General features: G+C 40.6%; 1 protein-coding gene across 6 annotated transcripts in view; it reads right to left on the bottom strand.

The window, feature by feature from the left end:
• The window catches only part of LOC122556574 (long-chain-fatty-acid--CoA ligase 6-like), a 189,921-nt gene that overhangs the window by 28,081 nt on the left and 145,944 nt on the right, over positions 1–15,896 (bottom strand). For all 6 annotated transcript variants that reach the window (XM_043703393.1, XM_043703392.1, XM_043703394.1 and 3 more), the window contains 2 exons: positions 15,294–15,382; positions 12,356–12,472 (listed from right to left, as the gene is read on the bottom strand). In XM_043703393.1, the coding sequence (XP_043559328.1) occupies positions 12,356–12,472; positions 15,294–15,382 (206 nt within the window). The remainder of the gene's footprint in view (positions 1–12,355; positions 12,473–15,293; positions 15,383–15,896) is intronic.

Genomic DNA, 15,896 nt, shown 5'->3' with positions numbered 1-15,896 from the left:
ACTGCTTTGACTTGGAGATTCTAATTGTCATCATCTAGCTTCCATCTGGTAAATAGGAAAATGTGAAATGGCTTAATAGTGAGGTGAGAAGATGTAATAAGGACACCAATGCATACAAATACACCTCTCACCATTCATTAGCAATAATCACATCTCGCTGTTCAATATTTGGTTGGAAAATGGGACTTTTTGTTATCAATGGTAAGAAGCCTATGCAACCACCCGACATGATTCTCCCAATTTTGTTCCCAATGTTGGTGCCTTTCAGTGCCTTTCTACTTAGCATGTCTGCAAATCCACACAGAGAATAAATGCTTTGCAATAGAATGAATGGACAGCATCTCCTTGACCTTTAGTAAAGCATCCAAACAATCACCTGGGTAATCATAAAAGTGAAGACACATCAGTAAACGTAACTATTTAGCCAATGGGTTTTTTTGTTGTGAAAGAAATGTGCTCAGACGTAACGTTATCATGCAAAGCAGGCAACTAGAAAATACATCATGATCCATATTGAATCACTGGTTAGTTGGAGAGAGTGCATGTGAATTAGGAACAGAAGTAGGTCTTTTGGCCTCAAATGCTACACCACTGGCTAATCTGTTTGTGTTTTGAATTTCATATTCCTATTTACTCTTGAACACCTTTAATTCTCTGGCCTAACAGAAATCTAGCTTACTCCATTTTAAAAGTATTCAATGACCACCCAGCTCCATCACCTACTGAGGCAGAGAGAGTTCCAAAGTCACACAGCCCTCAGAAATAAATTCTCATCACTTCCATCCTAAAAGGGTGACCCTTCAATTTTAAAATAGTGCTCACTAATTCTGGGGCTCCCCCATAATAAGAAACATCACTTTCACACCTGTGTTGTTAAACCAGTCAGAATTTTATGCACTTCAACTAAATTACACCTCAATCCTTCTAAACTCCAGTGATAACAAACTCATCCAACTATCCCCATTAAGGAAGCAGCTCATTCCAAATAACAATCAAGTAAACCTCCTCTGAAGTGCCTTCAGTGCACTTACATCCTTCCTCAAATTAGCCAACCAAAACTACACACAGTATTTGAGATAAAGTCACACCAATGTCCAATACAACTGGAGCACAACATGCTTTATGTTATGTTTAAACCTTCATTGGATAGGATAGCATTCCATTTGTCTTCTTAATTATTACAATGCCTGTAAACTCTTGTGACACATGAACTAAAGCTGTAGTCTCCATCTCACTGACTGAGTGTAGTCTCTCTGACAGCTGATCTTACCGACTGCCCTTGTTCTCTTGCCCCCCACATACATTGATTGTCATGACGCCTGATTCCAGAAATGTGCAGCCAGAGACAAATTATGCTTTTAACAGGTTTTGCTAACTTTTTGCATCGGGTTTCAGTTTGGGTCCAGATGGACCTCCATCACAGGATAAAGTAAATCTTTTGGTGACAATGTCAACAAATGAAGAAATATACTAAGATCTGACGTGCGAAGCCAGTATATTACAATACCAGAAAAATAAAAAGGCTATTTTTATACACACTCTCTCTCCCTCTCTCTCTCCCACATTCTCCCCCCAATCTCTCTCTCTCTCTCCCACATGCCACCGTGGGCGGCCCGGTGGTTAGCACTGCTGCCTCACAGCGCCAGAGACCCGGGTTCAATTCCCGACTCAGGCGACTGTCTGTGTGGAGTTTGCACATTCTCCCAGTGTCTGCGTGGGTTTCCTCCGGGTGCTCCAGTTTCCTCCCACATTCCAAAGATGTGCAGGTCAGGTGAATTGGCCATGCTAAATTGCCCGTAGTGTTAGGTAAAAAGGGGTACATGTAGGGGTATGGGTGGGTTGCGCTTCGGCGGGTCGGTGTGGACTTGTTGGGCCGAAGGGCCTGTTTCCACACTAAGTAATCTAATCTAATCTATTTAAGCCATCCTGTCCATGTGGACTCTGCAAGAGCAGCTATCAACTTTCTGGACGTTCCAGAGCTGCAGATCCAGAGCCTGCCTGCAGAGTGGTAGGGTAATGGCCTGAACTACAATATGAGCAATAATGATGAGCAAAGTCATAGAGATGTATAGCATGGAAACAGACCCTTTGGTCCAACCAGTCAACACAAATTTCATGCAGAACGGGAAAATTAATTTTTGTTCACAACTGTAGAAGAGCTTCTGCCTTAAATATTGCCAAATATATCAATAAATTAAAATGGGAATTTGGGACAACACCACACAATGATGCACAGTAGATTCAAGGGTAGTTTTCCCTTGAATAGCAAACTTTGGATAAAGAAAGTTGACAAGGTGAGGCCATTTTGAAAGCTCAACAGTGTTTTTCCCATTATGGCAGCAGCAAAAGACAAGGCCTGAACTGAAACAGCATTTGGTATTTGCCATCTACTGGCCAGACAGAATAACATCATTCACAGGTGGCAAAGTAATTAAAGGAACAATGACTGTAATTAGATTAGATTACCTACAGTGTGGAAGCAGTCCACACCGACCCTCCGAAGAGTAACCCACCCAGACCCATTTCCCTCTGACTAATTGACCTAACACTATGGGGCAATTTAGCACAGTCAATTCACCTGACCTGCACATCTTTGGACTATGGGAAAAAACCGGAGCACCCGCACAGGGAGAATGTGCAAACTTCACACAGACAGTCGCCCAAGGCTGGAATCGAACCTGGGACCCTGGTGCTGTGAGGCAGCAGTGCTAACCATTGAGCCACTGTGCTGCCCCTCATGGTTGCTGGCTCTTTACTCAAAGACTTAGGACCAAACAGGTCACAATAACAGCAATCCAGAATAAGTCACTAGGTGTTTCCACAGTTACAAGCTGAGTGTAATCATTTCTGAAGGTATCTTTCAGCAATTACAGAAAGACATTGAATTACTGTGAATGCTTCTCTCTGCATTTGATGAATCCAATCAACATGACCAAAACAGTTTAGCTGATTGTTTGTGTGTGCATGGTTTTTACAGCCATGACAACGAAAGAGGATCTTCTCATTCTTTTGCCCCTTAAAGTGAGAAGAAGGGAAGATGTCTAAAATAAATTGAAAAAAGGTATGTGCATGAGAAGAACATAGCAATGAAGAAACTGATTTCCATCACAACTGACAGTACATCTGCTATACTTGGTGCAAATGCAGGCTTTGTTGCATTTTGCAGAAATGGCCCTGATCGCCTCTCTTTTGTCAATTCTCACAGAATCCATCAACATGCAATAGCAAGTTACGTTTTGGCTTTTTCTCATGTAATGACAGTTAAGACTGTAAACTTGATTTGAGTAAGATCCCTTCAGCATAGCTTGTTTAAATCCTTACTCAAAAAAATTAATGCTACCTATAGAGAATTAGTCCTCCATGCTGATGCGAGGTTACATCGAGGGAAGGTCCTGCAAAGATTTTTCAATTTGATGGCTGAATTCATCATTTTTCTTATAGCAAGGAAAGTAGTGTGCAATGAACTGCCAGACAAGGTATATTGCTCAACTTTGGGTTCCTTATAGACAGAACAGTTCAGCTCATTCAGTTTTGATATTATCTACAGGAAAAAGGACAGAGACATAGTGCGTATGATCAGCGCTACCAACATAAGAACTAGGAGCAAGAGTAGGACATCCAGCCCTCTGAGCCTGCTCCGCCATTCAATAAGATCATGGCTAATCTTTTCATCAGGTCCACTTACCCACGTTTTCACCATATCCCTTAATTCCTTTATTTTTCAAAAACGTATCTACCTTAGCTTTAAAAGCAATCACAGAAGTAATGTCACTACTTCCCTGGCCAAGGAATTCCATAGATTAACAACCCTCTGGTGAAGAAGTTCCTTGGCTGTTCCGTTCTAAACCTGCTTCCTCTAATTTTGAGCCCACGGCCTCTTGTCCTAGTCTCACCCACCAGTGGAAACATTCTATCTATCTCTATTTTATCGATTCCCTTCATAATTTTATATAATTCTATAAGATTCCCCACACCCCCCCCATTCTTCTAAATTCCAATGAATAAAAACCCAATATACTCAGCCTCTCCTCCTAAGCTAACCACCTTAACACCAGAATCAACCTAGTGAACCTCCTCTGCACCCCCTCCAGTGCCAGTGCATCCTTTCTTAAATAAGGAGACCAAATCTGCACACAGTACTCCAGGTGTGGCCTCACCAGCACCCTATACACTGCAACATAACCTCACAGCTATTAGCTCAACCCCTTTCGCAATGAAGGACAAAATTCCATTTGTCTTTCTAATTACTTGTTGTACCTGCAGACCAACCCTTCTGCAATTCATGCACAAGGACACCCAGGTCCCAATGAATTCATTCAAATTGAAACTAGATCTGTAGTCATCCTAATTTAAAAATATAGTGCTTTAACACTTCAAGTATGGAGAAAACACTAGAAAAATAAAATCAAACACAAAGATAAATTATTCCACTCAGAAACCTTTGATCCACACTTGGAATTTAGTAAATGAATCCAACAGATGTTTTCAGGAACTAGATGCAATTGAACAAACCATCATGTTTGTCTGAATTCCATTCTTTCAAATTGACATTAGTGGGTTGGCTACCAAATGCCATTAGCTACAAAAATAAAGTGCTAGGGAAACTCTGCAGGTCTGGCAGCAGCTTGCTCTAAACTTCACTGCAGCAAGCTGGAGGCAGAAATGTTGGCATGGAAACAGTGGCAAGCAATTAGAAGCTTGGGGTCAGTTTATAGATACAGCAAAGGTGTTTGACGAAGCTCAATCTGTGTTTTGTCTCCCCAGTGTAGAGGAGACCACATTGTGAGCAGCAAATATTTGCCAGGAATTGGTATTGGAGAGACTGTTAGGTCTGAAGGCTGATAAGTCCCCGGGGCCTGATGGTTTACATCCCAGGGTACTGAAGGAGGTGGCTCAAGAAATCATGGATGCATTGGTGATTATTTTCCAGAGTTCGATAGATTCAGGATTAGTTCCTGCGGATTGCAGGGTGGCTAATGTTGTACCACTTTTTAAGAAAGGAGCAAGAGAGAAAGCAGGAAATTATAGAGCAGTTAGTCTGACTTCAGTGGAGGGAAAAGATGCTAGAGTCAATTATAAAGGATGAAATTACGACACATCTGGATAGCAGTAACAGGATAGGTCAGAGTCAGCATGGATTTATGAAGGGGAAATCATGCTTGACTAATCTTCTGGATTTTTTTGAGAATGTAACTCTGAAGATGGACAAGGGAGATCCAGGGGATGTAGTGTACCTGGACTTTCAGAAAGCCTAAGTCCCACATAGGAGGTTAGTGAGCAAAAGTAGGGTGCATGGTATTGGGGGCAAAGTACTGAATTGGATTGAAAATTGATTGGCTGACAGGAAACAAAGAGTAGTGATAAACTGCTCCCTTTCGGAATGGCAGGCGGTGACCAGTGGTGTGCCGCAGGGATCAGTGCTGGGACCACAGCTTCTTACAATATATATTAATGATATAGAAGATGGTATTAATAGTAACATTAGCAAATTTGCTGATGATACAAAGCTGGGTGGCAGGGTGAAATGTGAGGAGGATGTTAGGAGATTACAAGGTGACCTAGACAGGTTAGGTGAGTGGACAGATGCATGGCAGATGCAGTTTAATGTGGATAAATGTATGGTTATCCACTTTGGTGGCAAGAACAGGAAGGCAGATTACTACCGAAATGGAGTCAAGTTAGGTAAAGGGGCAGTACAAAGAGATCTGGGTGTTCTTGTACACCAGTTAATGAAGGTAAGCATGCAGGTACAGCAGATAGTGAAGAAAGCTAATAGTATGCTGGCCTTCATAACAACTGGGATTGAGTATAGAAGCAAAGACGTTCTTCTGCAGCTGTACAGGATTTTGGTGAGACCGCACCTGGAATATTGTGTGCAGTTCTGGTCTCCAAATTTGAGGAAAGACATTCTGGCGCAGCGTAGGTTCACAAGGTCAATTCCTGGAATGGCGGGACTATCTTATATTGAAAGATTGGAGCAACTGGGCTTGTATACCCTGGAGTTTAGAAGACGGAGAGGGGATCTGATTGAGACGTATAAGGATTGGACACTCTGGAGGCAGGAAACATGTTTCCGCTGATGGGTGAGTCCCGAACCAGAGGACACAGCTTAAAAATAAGAGGTAGGCCATTTAGGACAGAGATGAAGAGAAACGTCTTCACCCAGAGAGTGATGAGTGTGTGGAATGCTCTGCCCCATAAGGCAGTAGAGGCCCAGTCTCTGGATTTGTTTAAGAAAGAGTTGGATAGAGCTCTCAAGGATAGTAGAATCAAGGGTTTATGGAGATAAAGCAGGAATAGGATACTGATTGAGGATGATCAGCCATGATCATAATGAATGGTAGTGCAGGCTCGAAGGGCAGAATGGCCTACTCCTGCAACTATTGTTTCTTGTCAAATACAGTGGACTAACGAATGAAGTGTAGATAAATCACTGCTTCACCTGCAAGTTGTGCCTAGGACGTTGGATAGGGAGGAGGAAAAGAGCTTGCAAACTGGAGGAACTATGCATCATCTTCTGCATAGAGCCCTCAGGACTATACGTTGAGTTTAACAATCTCAGAGTGTGAACCTCTGTGCTACTTATGCACTCACACATCCCCAGATCCTGTTCTATACATTGCTCCCAGAACAGCCAATCCATTTTCAATTATTCACAATTCCCATTAACACCTATTCAACATTTATTTATTCCCTGGTTTACTATCAACAATGCCTTTGTCGGCCTTTTTTCCCCCCACTTTCTCTCTGGGCACCTCTTCCATCTATTTGGCTCACCCACCCCACTCCCCGTCAGTACAAATGTCACTTTTTTTCCAGCTGTTTTCATTTCTGACAAAAGGGTCACTGGACTCAAAACATTAGCTGTGTTCCTCTCTCTATCCATTGATCCTGCCAGGCTTGTTAAGTTTCTCCAGCACTTTGTTTTTGTTTTAGATTTCCAGTGTCTGCAGTTCTTTGTTTTACTATATCTGACATACTGATTCGATATACCTAGGGCTGAGGGATAAAGTGGAGAGGTGAAATGAGATATAGAGGTGGTGAATGGGAACATAGCGAAGTTTCACAATTCTTCCACAACTGACATTACTAAAATAGCTTGTCCAGCAAACTCAACATTGCCATTTGTGATAGTGTATGTGAAAATTGTTTGTTGTTATATTTTCTACATTACAAAACTGTTTCATACACCATAGATTGACATCTTGTGGATATAAGTACAATGTGTTTTTTTAACAAACTCCATTTTGGGCAGCCACGTTTTGGAGAAAACTTTAAAGCAAAATATTGCCTGTTCCACTGATTCACATTGACATTAAAGGTGCCGTGCAAGACATTTCTCCATCAACCAATTCCATCAAGAAATACCATTAACAGATCGATTGATCCATTAAGTAGACATGTCTGCTGTTTTGGCTTTCTTACACTGAAAATGGTAGCATTAAATTCTTAGCTGTCAGGTCTAAGGCTGCCATCCAGACTAATTTCATTTTTTTTTTAAACCAGCAATCAATATTTTATCGGTTGCTTTCAGCTATTTACTGGTGGGCAGCTTTAAATAAAAACTGTGATCCACAGAGTTTGCTTTGTACTTTGGTACTTTGTACTGCTGTGATACTTGCCAAATAAATGCATCTGCTTTTGATGTTTCCATATTCCATCAGCTTGATATTAAATTGATAATTTACTACACAATACTTCATTGCAGCTAACTTTGCCCAAAATACCTTAAACTGGAGTCCTGAAAATCACAACGAACAAATGTGACAAGCCTTTCTGTAAAATTATTAATTCCTTCACTTAACCCAACTTTAAAAATTTAGCAACATCACAACAATTATATCATAATTCATTTGGTCCTTGAAGAATATTGGTCAACTCCAGGTATCACAAAGCTGTTCTTTTTTGTCAAAGTTACTGTGTTCCTTGATTATTTTCAGAGGGGTTGTAAAACAGACCAACCTCTGAAATGGCAGAGTTGGTGCAAAGATGAATGGTTTATTGGGGCCCTTTTTGTTTACCCTTAAACAGATGATACCTCAGGCCAAAGGCTTTCATATTTTAGAAATAACTTGTACAATGAAAAGGGAGTGGCCAGTCCTGGCGGCTGAGGTTTTTTGGTTCAGTTCAGCAGTTGCATGTGTAAAGAAAGGCTGGATACTTTCTCTCCTTCTGCTCTTCTGATTTCGAACTGAGAGTTGCCTATACCATATTTTACTGTGTGTGCTAAGGGATGTGGGTGTTTTCGGATCAGCATCATTAAGTTGGGTTTGGATAGGATAAGTTATCGGGTATTCTATTTTCTGTTCTTTGTGTTTCATTCTATAATTTTGGAAATAAATTTTGTTAAGTTTAAAGCTTGGCAGTCAACCCAGCCAATTTATACCAGGAATATCCACTACACACCTAGCTAAACAAATAGCAACGATACGGTCTGGGCTACCTGCTTAAAGAAGTTTTGAAGGGTCTTGTCTCATCCATAACACAGGTAGCTGTACAAATAGACAAAGCATACAACTCCAATAAACACAATTGTTTCTTCGAGTCATAGTCATAGAGACGTACAGCATGGAAACAGACCCTTCGGTCCAACCCATCCAAGCCGACCAGATATACCAACCCAATCTAGTCGCACCTGCCAGCACCCGGCCCATATCCCTCCAAACCCTTCCTATTCATACACCCATCCAAATGCCTCTTAAATGTTGCAATTGTACCAACCTCCACCACTTCCTGTGACAGATCATTCCATACACTTATCACCCTCTGTACCCTCATCAATCCTCTTTGTTACTTCTTCAAAAAACTCAATCAAGTTTGTGAGACATGATTTCCCATGCACAAATGATGTTGACTATCCTTAATCAGAGTCCTTGCATTTCCATATACATGTACACCCTGTCCCTCAGGATTCCCTTCAACAACATGCCCACTACTGGCATCAGGTTCACTGGTCTTTAGTTCCCTGGCTTGTCCTTACCACCCTTCTTAAACAGTGGCACCACGTTAGCTAACCTCCAGTCTTCTAGCACCTCACCTGTGACTATCGATGATACAAATATCTCAGCAAGAGGCCCAGCAATCACTTCTCTAGCTTCCCACAGAGTTCTAGGGTACACCTGATCAGGTCCTGGGGATTTATCCACCTTTATGCATTCAAGACATCCAGCACTTCCTCACCTGTAATTTGGACATTTTCCAAGGTGTCACCATATATTTCCCTACTGTCTACATCTTCCATATCCTTTTCCACAGTAAATACTGATGCAAAATACTCATTTAGTATCTCCCCCATTTTCTGTGGCTCCACACAAAGGCTGCCTCACTGATCTTTGAGGGACCCTAGTTACCCTTTTGTCCTTAACGTATTCTCCTTAATTCTATTTGCCAAAGCTATCTCATGTCTCCATTTTGCCCTCCTGAATTCCCTCTTAAATATACTCCTACTGCCTTTATACTCTAAGGATTCACTCGATCTATCCTGTCTACCTGACATATGCTTCCTTCCTTTTCTTAACCAAACCCTCAATTTCTTTAGTCATCCAGCATTCCCTACACCTACCAGCCTTTCCTTTCACCCTAACAGGAATATACTTTCTCTGGATTGTGGTTCTCTCATTCTGGAAGGCTTCCCATTTTCCAGTGGTCCCTTTACCTGCAAACATCTGCCCCCAATCAGCTTTCGAAAGTTCTTGCCTAATACCATCAAAATTGGCCTTTCTCCAATTTAGAACTTCAACTTTTAGATCTGGTCTATCCTTTTCCATCACTATTTTAAAACTAATAGAATTATGGTCACTGGCCCCAAAGTACCCTCCCACTGACACCTCAGTCACCTGCCCTGCCTTATTTTCTAAGAGTAGGTCAAGTTTTGCACCCTCTCTAGTAGGTACATCCACATACTGAATCAGAAAATTTTCTTGCACACACTTAACAAATTCTTCTCATCTAAACCCTTTAACACTATGGCAGTCCCAGCCTATGTTTGGAAAGTTAAAATCCCCCACCATTACCACCCTATTATTCTTACAGATGGCTGAAATCTCCTTATAAATTTGTTTCTTAATTTCCTTCTGATTATTAGGAGGTCTATAATACAATCCCAATCAGGTGATCATTCATTTCTTATTTCTCAGTTCCACCCAAATAACTTCCCTGGTTGTATTTCCAGGAATATTCTCCCTCAGTACAGCTGTAATGCGATCTCTTATTAAAAACGCCACTCACCCTCCTCTCTTGCCTCCCTTTCTATCATTCCTGTAGCATTTGTATCCTGGAACATTAAGCTGCCAGTCCTGCCCATCCTGGAGTCATGTTTCTGTAATAGCTATGATATCCCAGTCCCATGTTCCTAACCATGCCTGGAGTTCATCTGCCTTCCCTGTTTGGCCCCGTGAATTGAAATAAATGCAGTTTAATTTTGTAGTCGTACTTTGTCCCTGCCTGCCCTGACTGTTTGACTCACTTCTGTTCTCAACTGTATCAGTCTCAGATTGACCTCTTGCCTCATTATCTACCTTGGTCCCACCCCCCCATCTTACTAGTTTAAATCTTCCCAAGCAGCTCCAGCAAATTTCCCTGCCAGTATATTAGTCCCCTTCCAATTTAGGTGCAATCCGTCCTTCTTGTACAGGTCACTTCTACCCTGATAAAGATTCCAATGATTCAAAAATGTGAATCCTTCTTCCATATGCCAGTTCCGCAGCCATGCATTCATCTGCTCTATCCTCCTATTCCTGCCCTCACTAACTCTTAGGAGTAATCCAGATATTACTAATCGAGGACCTCCTTTTTAAATTCCTACCTAACTCTCTGTAATCTCCCTTCAGAATCTCAACCTTTTCCCTTCCTATGTCGTTGGTTCCAATGTGGACAATGACCTCTTGCTGGCCCCTCTCCCCCATGAAAACATTCTGCACACTCTGAGACATCCTTGATCCTGGCACCAGGGAAGCAACACACCATTCTGATTTTTCACTGCTGACTACAGAAACATCTGTCTGTACTTTGGACTAGAGAGTCTCCTAACACAATTGATCTCTAGGAATCAGACATATCCCTCGTTGCATTAGATCCAGTCTCAATACCAGAAACTTGGCTGTTCGTCTACATTCCCCTGAGAATCCATCCCCCACTACATTTTCCAAAACAGCGTATTTGTTTGAAATGGGTATAGCCACCAAAGACTCCTGCACTAGCTGCCTACCTCTCTTACCTTTCCTGGAGTTAACCCATCTATGTGACTGTATCTGTGACTTTCCCCCCTTCCTACAACTCCCATCCATCACATACTGTTGTTGAAAATTCCTCATTGCTTCTAACTGTCTCCCCAACCGATCCATTTGATCTGATAAGATTCGCAACCAACAGCATTTATGGCAGATGTAATCCGCTGTAATCTTTAAACTCTCTTTAAACTTCCACATCTGACAAGAAGCACATATTAAAGGCCATTTTCACAATCCGCAGACCCAGAAAACAACACTGTCTTATTCCTTTACAAACACTGCCTCAGGTTAAATTAATAGTTATGGCTTATATTTTAAGTTTAATCAAGAGACACATCTCCAAATAAAAATAATTAAGAACTAACCCACTCTACACACTACTGCAGACTTTCTGTAGGTCACACTTAAAACAACAATACACTGATCTGCTTCTGTGCTATGAACTTCACCCAACAGTTCCTCCAAGATCAGTTGTGAATTTCACTGTTGGTTAATTTTCCCAGATGCACTCTGATGTCCAGCGATACATGAATTCAAACAGCAAAGGCAGTGTCAGTTTCTTTCTTTCTCTCTTATTGATATCCTTCCATAGTTTTTTTTTCTGATGAAGGGCTATACCCGAAACACTGACTCTCTTGCTCCTCAGATGCTGCCTGACCTGCTGTGCTTTTTCCAATGCCACACTTATCAACTCTGACTTCTCGAGCAGTCCTCACTATCTCAGTTTTTCCTTCCTGTTCTGCAGAATTCCAATAACCAAGTAACTTCTCATTTACCTCTCTTAAAATCAGAATGAACTACATTAATCCACACTCAGGAATAGAATTTCAGTGGACCCAATATCCTCTCATTCATATTTATTGTGTGAAATAGAAAAAAGTCATAAACACACATCTCCAGATAAAATTCTGATGTCCCAAAAAATGTGGTAACCACCTATTTATCTAACATTCAATAAACAACTATTTATACGCATGATTTGATATGAATTCATCATAATTGCGCTCAGGCTGTCTATTGTGTTTCAGAAGGAAAACATTATAAAATATATTATTTCTAAAATCAACTATTAAAAAATACATTTCTCAGTTTTACTAAATAATGATATTTATATAGTACATACTCACAGGTAACCATTTACCAATATCCCCAGTATGCAACCAACTGTCTTTGTCCAGTGCTTCATCTGTTTTCTCAGTGTCTTTGAGGTAGCCTTTGAACACATTTGGTCCTTTCACACAGATCTACAATGTAATGGACATTCACAATGATCAGTGAAAAAATATTCTATTTCAACTATTTTTCATACTTCTTCCAAATTCAAGTTGCTTTCATATTAGGCCCACATGCTGTAGCATTTGCTTTTCTATAACTGTTGCAAGTAAAGTTTAGGTTGACCTGTCTGGTATAAGGTGGAGTGAGGTTGCAACAGTATGAACAAGATAAATAATTTGCTTTTAAGATGACTTGAGGATAAACTGAAATGAGAAGAGGCGGCAGATTATTCAGTTCCAGGCAAAGCAGAAAAATAAAATGAACCCTGAACTGTTCTGAAGAGTCACAACAGACAAAATGTTGACTGTTTTGCTCTCCATAACTGTTGCCAGACTTGCTGAGTTTCTCCAGCATTTTCTGCTTTTGTTACAGAGTTCCAGCATCCACAGTATTTTGCTTTCAAGTTCTTTGCAAATGGAAAAATAAAGCATCGTTGAAGATATTCTGAAACGTAGGTTTACCCTAATGCCACAAATACTAATACTCAATCCTACCACAGACCACCTAGGTTTAACTTGCAGTCTTTAAAAAAAGGGACTACTGTGGGCAGAGATACTGGAATACCCTGGAACAGCATGGAAGAAGACAGCTGCAATGAGGCACTAGTGACCATCATTCTCAACCCTAATCACTACCTTGACACTCTCTTATCTCCATCACCACCACTACCACCATCAAATGATTGCCATTACTTTTCCCAGTCATAATCCTCCAAGTTCCCACCCTGGTAATGGCCAATTCTCCTTCCCGGAGAAAGGTGTTGAACTTTTCCTTGTCTGTGTTATGGATTTGTTTGAAACCTACTCTTGACAACCCTATAGCCCCAACTTCAATGGCTCATTTTTGGTAAACTAGCTGGCTATCCACATGGCTCACTATTAATAATGCACTGGGCCTATTCAACAAGATCCTGGTATTGTTCCCTGTTCCTTCTGTTTAGTCAATTATTAGAACAGAAATTAAAGCAACTGAAAATCCAGCACTTTTCAAACCCCCTTCCAATCCAAAGCATCATATAGTATAGAAGAGGACCTTTGGCCTATTCAGTCTGTGATCTGCTTACACTGATCCCACTTTCTAGCACTTGACCCATAGCCTTAATGTTATGATATTTTAGGGTTTCATGTGCTCATCCAAGGACATTTTAAAAGGTTCTGAGATTTACTTCCTCTACTACCCTCTCAGGTAGTATTCCAGATTCCCACCACCAGATTCTGGGTGAAAATCCTTTTCCTCAAATCACCTGTAAACCTGTTGCCCTTCACCTTAAAATTATGCCACCTCATTACTGACCTAGGGAAAAGCTGCTTCCCTACCCACCCTGTCGATGCCTCTCAATCTTATACACCTCAATCTGATCCCCACTCAGCATTCTCAGCTGTAAAGAAACAACTGCAAACCTATCCAACCTCTTTTATAGCCAAAATACTCCATTCCAGGTGACATTCTTGTGATTCTCCTCTGCGTCCCTTCTGTGGGAGTTTTTCAAAGGCTTTGCTGAAAATCAATATAAACTATATCAGTTCACTACCTCATCTACACACCTGATCATATCATCGAAAAATTCAATCAAATTTGTTGGGCACAATCTCCCACTGACAAAGCCATGCTGACTACCTCTGATCAAACCTTGTCTCTCCAAGTGCAGATTGATATTCTCCAATAGTTTTGCTACTGCTCATTGGTCTGTAAATCCCTGATTTGTTCATCTCACTTTCTTAAAAAGTGGGACCACAATAGCTGTTCTCCAGTCTTCCAACACCTCTCCTCTGGCCATATAGAAATAAAACATTTAGGTCAGAGCCCCTGTAATTTCCTCTCCCGCCACACAGCAGCCAGATATGCAACTCATCTTGATCAGAGGGTTGTTCACTTTTAAGCCTATAAAAACCTCTTCACACCATATGTCCATCTGCTTAAAACCCTTATAGTGCTCTTCCCCAAATTCTGTACCATAATCTTCCTTTTCCAGAGCAAAGAGAGATTTGAAGTATTTGTTTACCATCCTAACAATATCCTTTGGCCCCATGCACAGATTACCCCTTCTTAAATCTTTACTCTATGACTATCCCAATTAATGTTTAGGAAGTTAAAATCTGATATAGTTACCCTATATCAGGGTATTACACATCTCAGTGAATTGTTTACGTATCTTTTCCTCTATTGTCAACTGATTGCATGGGAGCCTATAATATACCCTCCTGAATAATGCAACACCATCCCCTCTTTACACCCTCTCCTATTCAACTGAAGATCCTATACCCTGGAATGTGGAGTTGCCAGTCTTGCCCCCCATCAACCATATCTATGCTGGCAACATCGCAATTTCATGTGCAAATCCACGCTCGTCTTACCTAGCATTAAAGTATTCAGCTTTGCCTCGCTCTCCTAAATTGTAACATGGCTGAACTCTCTCTATCTTGGTTCCTTTACTCTATTGTGTCACTATTGTACTCATGTTGCACCCCGCCACCTGCTGAACTAGTTTAAATCCTTTCCAAGAACACTAGCAAACCTACCTGGAAGGATGTTGGTTTATGTGAAGACTGTACCACTTGTACAAGTCCCCAGAAATGATCCCAGTGATCCAGAAGGCTTAAATCTAAAATGCACATCATATTATACTCAAAATATCAACAGCTTAGTTTCTCCAGCATAGTGTTTACATTAGTTCTACGCCCCGTTCATTTTAAAAGATAGAATCTCTTTGCTGTCTGCCCCTTTCATTGAGAGTGAAATGGGAATACCTATAAATAGGGAAGAATATTTGAAATGTAAGCATTTACCTACCTCTCCCTCTCCTTTTGCAGAAAAATACTTCATTTCATCTACATTGATAAGTTTGAGATAATTACAAGGCAATGGAGCTCCAACATGTCCTGCAGAATGAAAATTAAGCAATATTAATAATCAAGTAACATTTGAATCTTGTATCCTGATATGAAGGAGAAATTGTAATTTAGTTCATGGTTAAATGATGATGAGGTTTACAGATTATGTTGACATAACTACAAGTTTTACTGGAGAAACAGGGAGCTCTTGGTGTCCAGATATGGAGGTCATTAAACGAGGCAATATAAATATCTCTTTATAAAAAATATATAAAAAGAACCATTTCCCCAAAATATTTTGATTTCTTTCTATATGGAATTTAAAAACAGAAAAATAATATTAGTCTTAAACCAGAAAGACTACAGGTTGAATACTAAAGTTTAACCACATGTATGAGATGTGGAGAATGGTGAAGAAAGAGAGTGAGGAGTTAGACGACTACAAGATAGGAAAAGATTCACCCCTGAGTTTTTAAAACAGAAAATAAAACAAAATGTAGTAAATCTAATAGTGACCAATCAACCATCAGACACCAACATGACTGACAGAACAGCCAAGAGA

Source organism: Chiloscyllium plagiosum, chromosome 14, assembly GCF_004010195.1.
Source record: "Chiloscyllium plagiosum isolate BGI_BamShark_2017 chromosome 14, ASM401019v2, whole genome shotgun sequence".
Lineage (NCBI taxonomy): Eukaryota > Metazoa > Chordata > Chondrichthyes > Orectolobiformes > Hemiscylliidae > Chiloscyllium > Chiloscyllium plagiosum.
The sequence above is the reverse complement of the archived record's forward strand: the minus strand, read 5'-3'. Positions and strand labels throughout refer to the sequence as shown.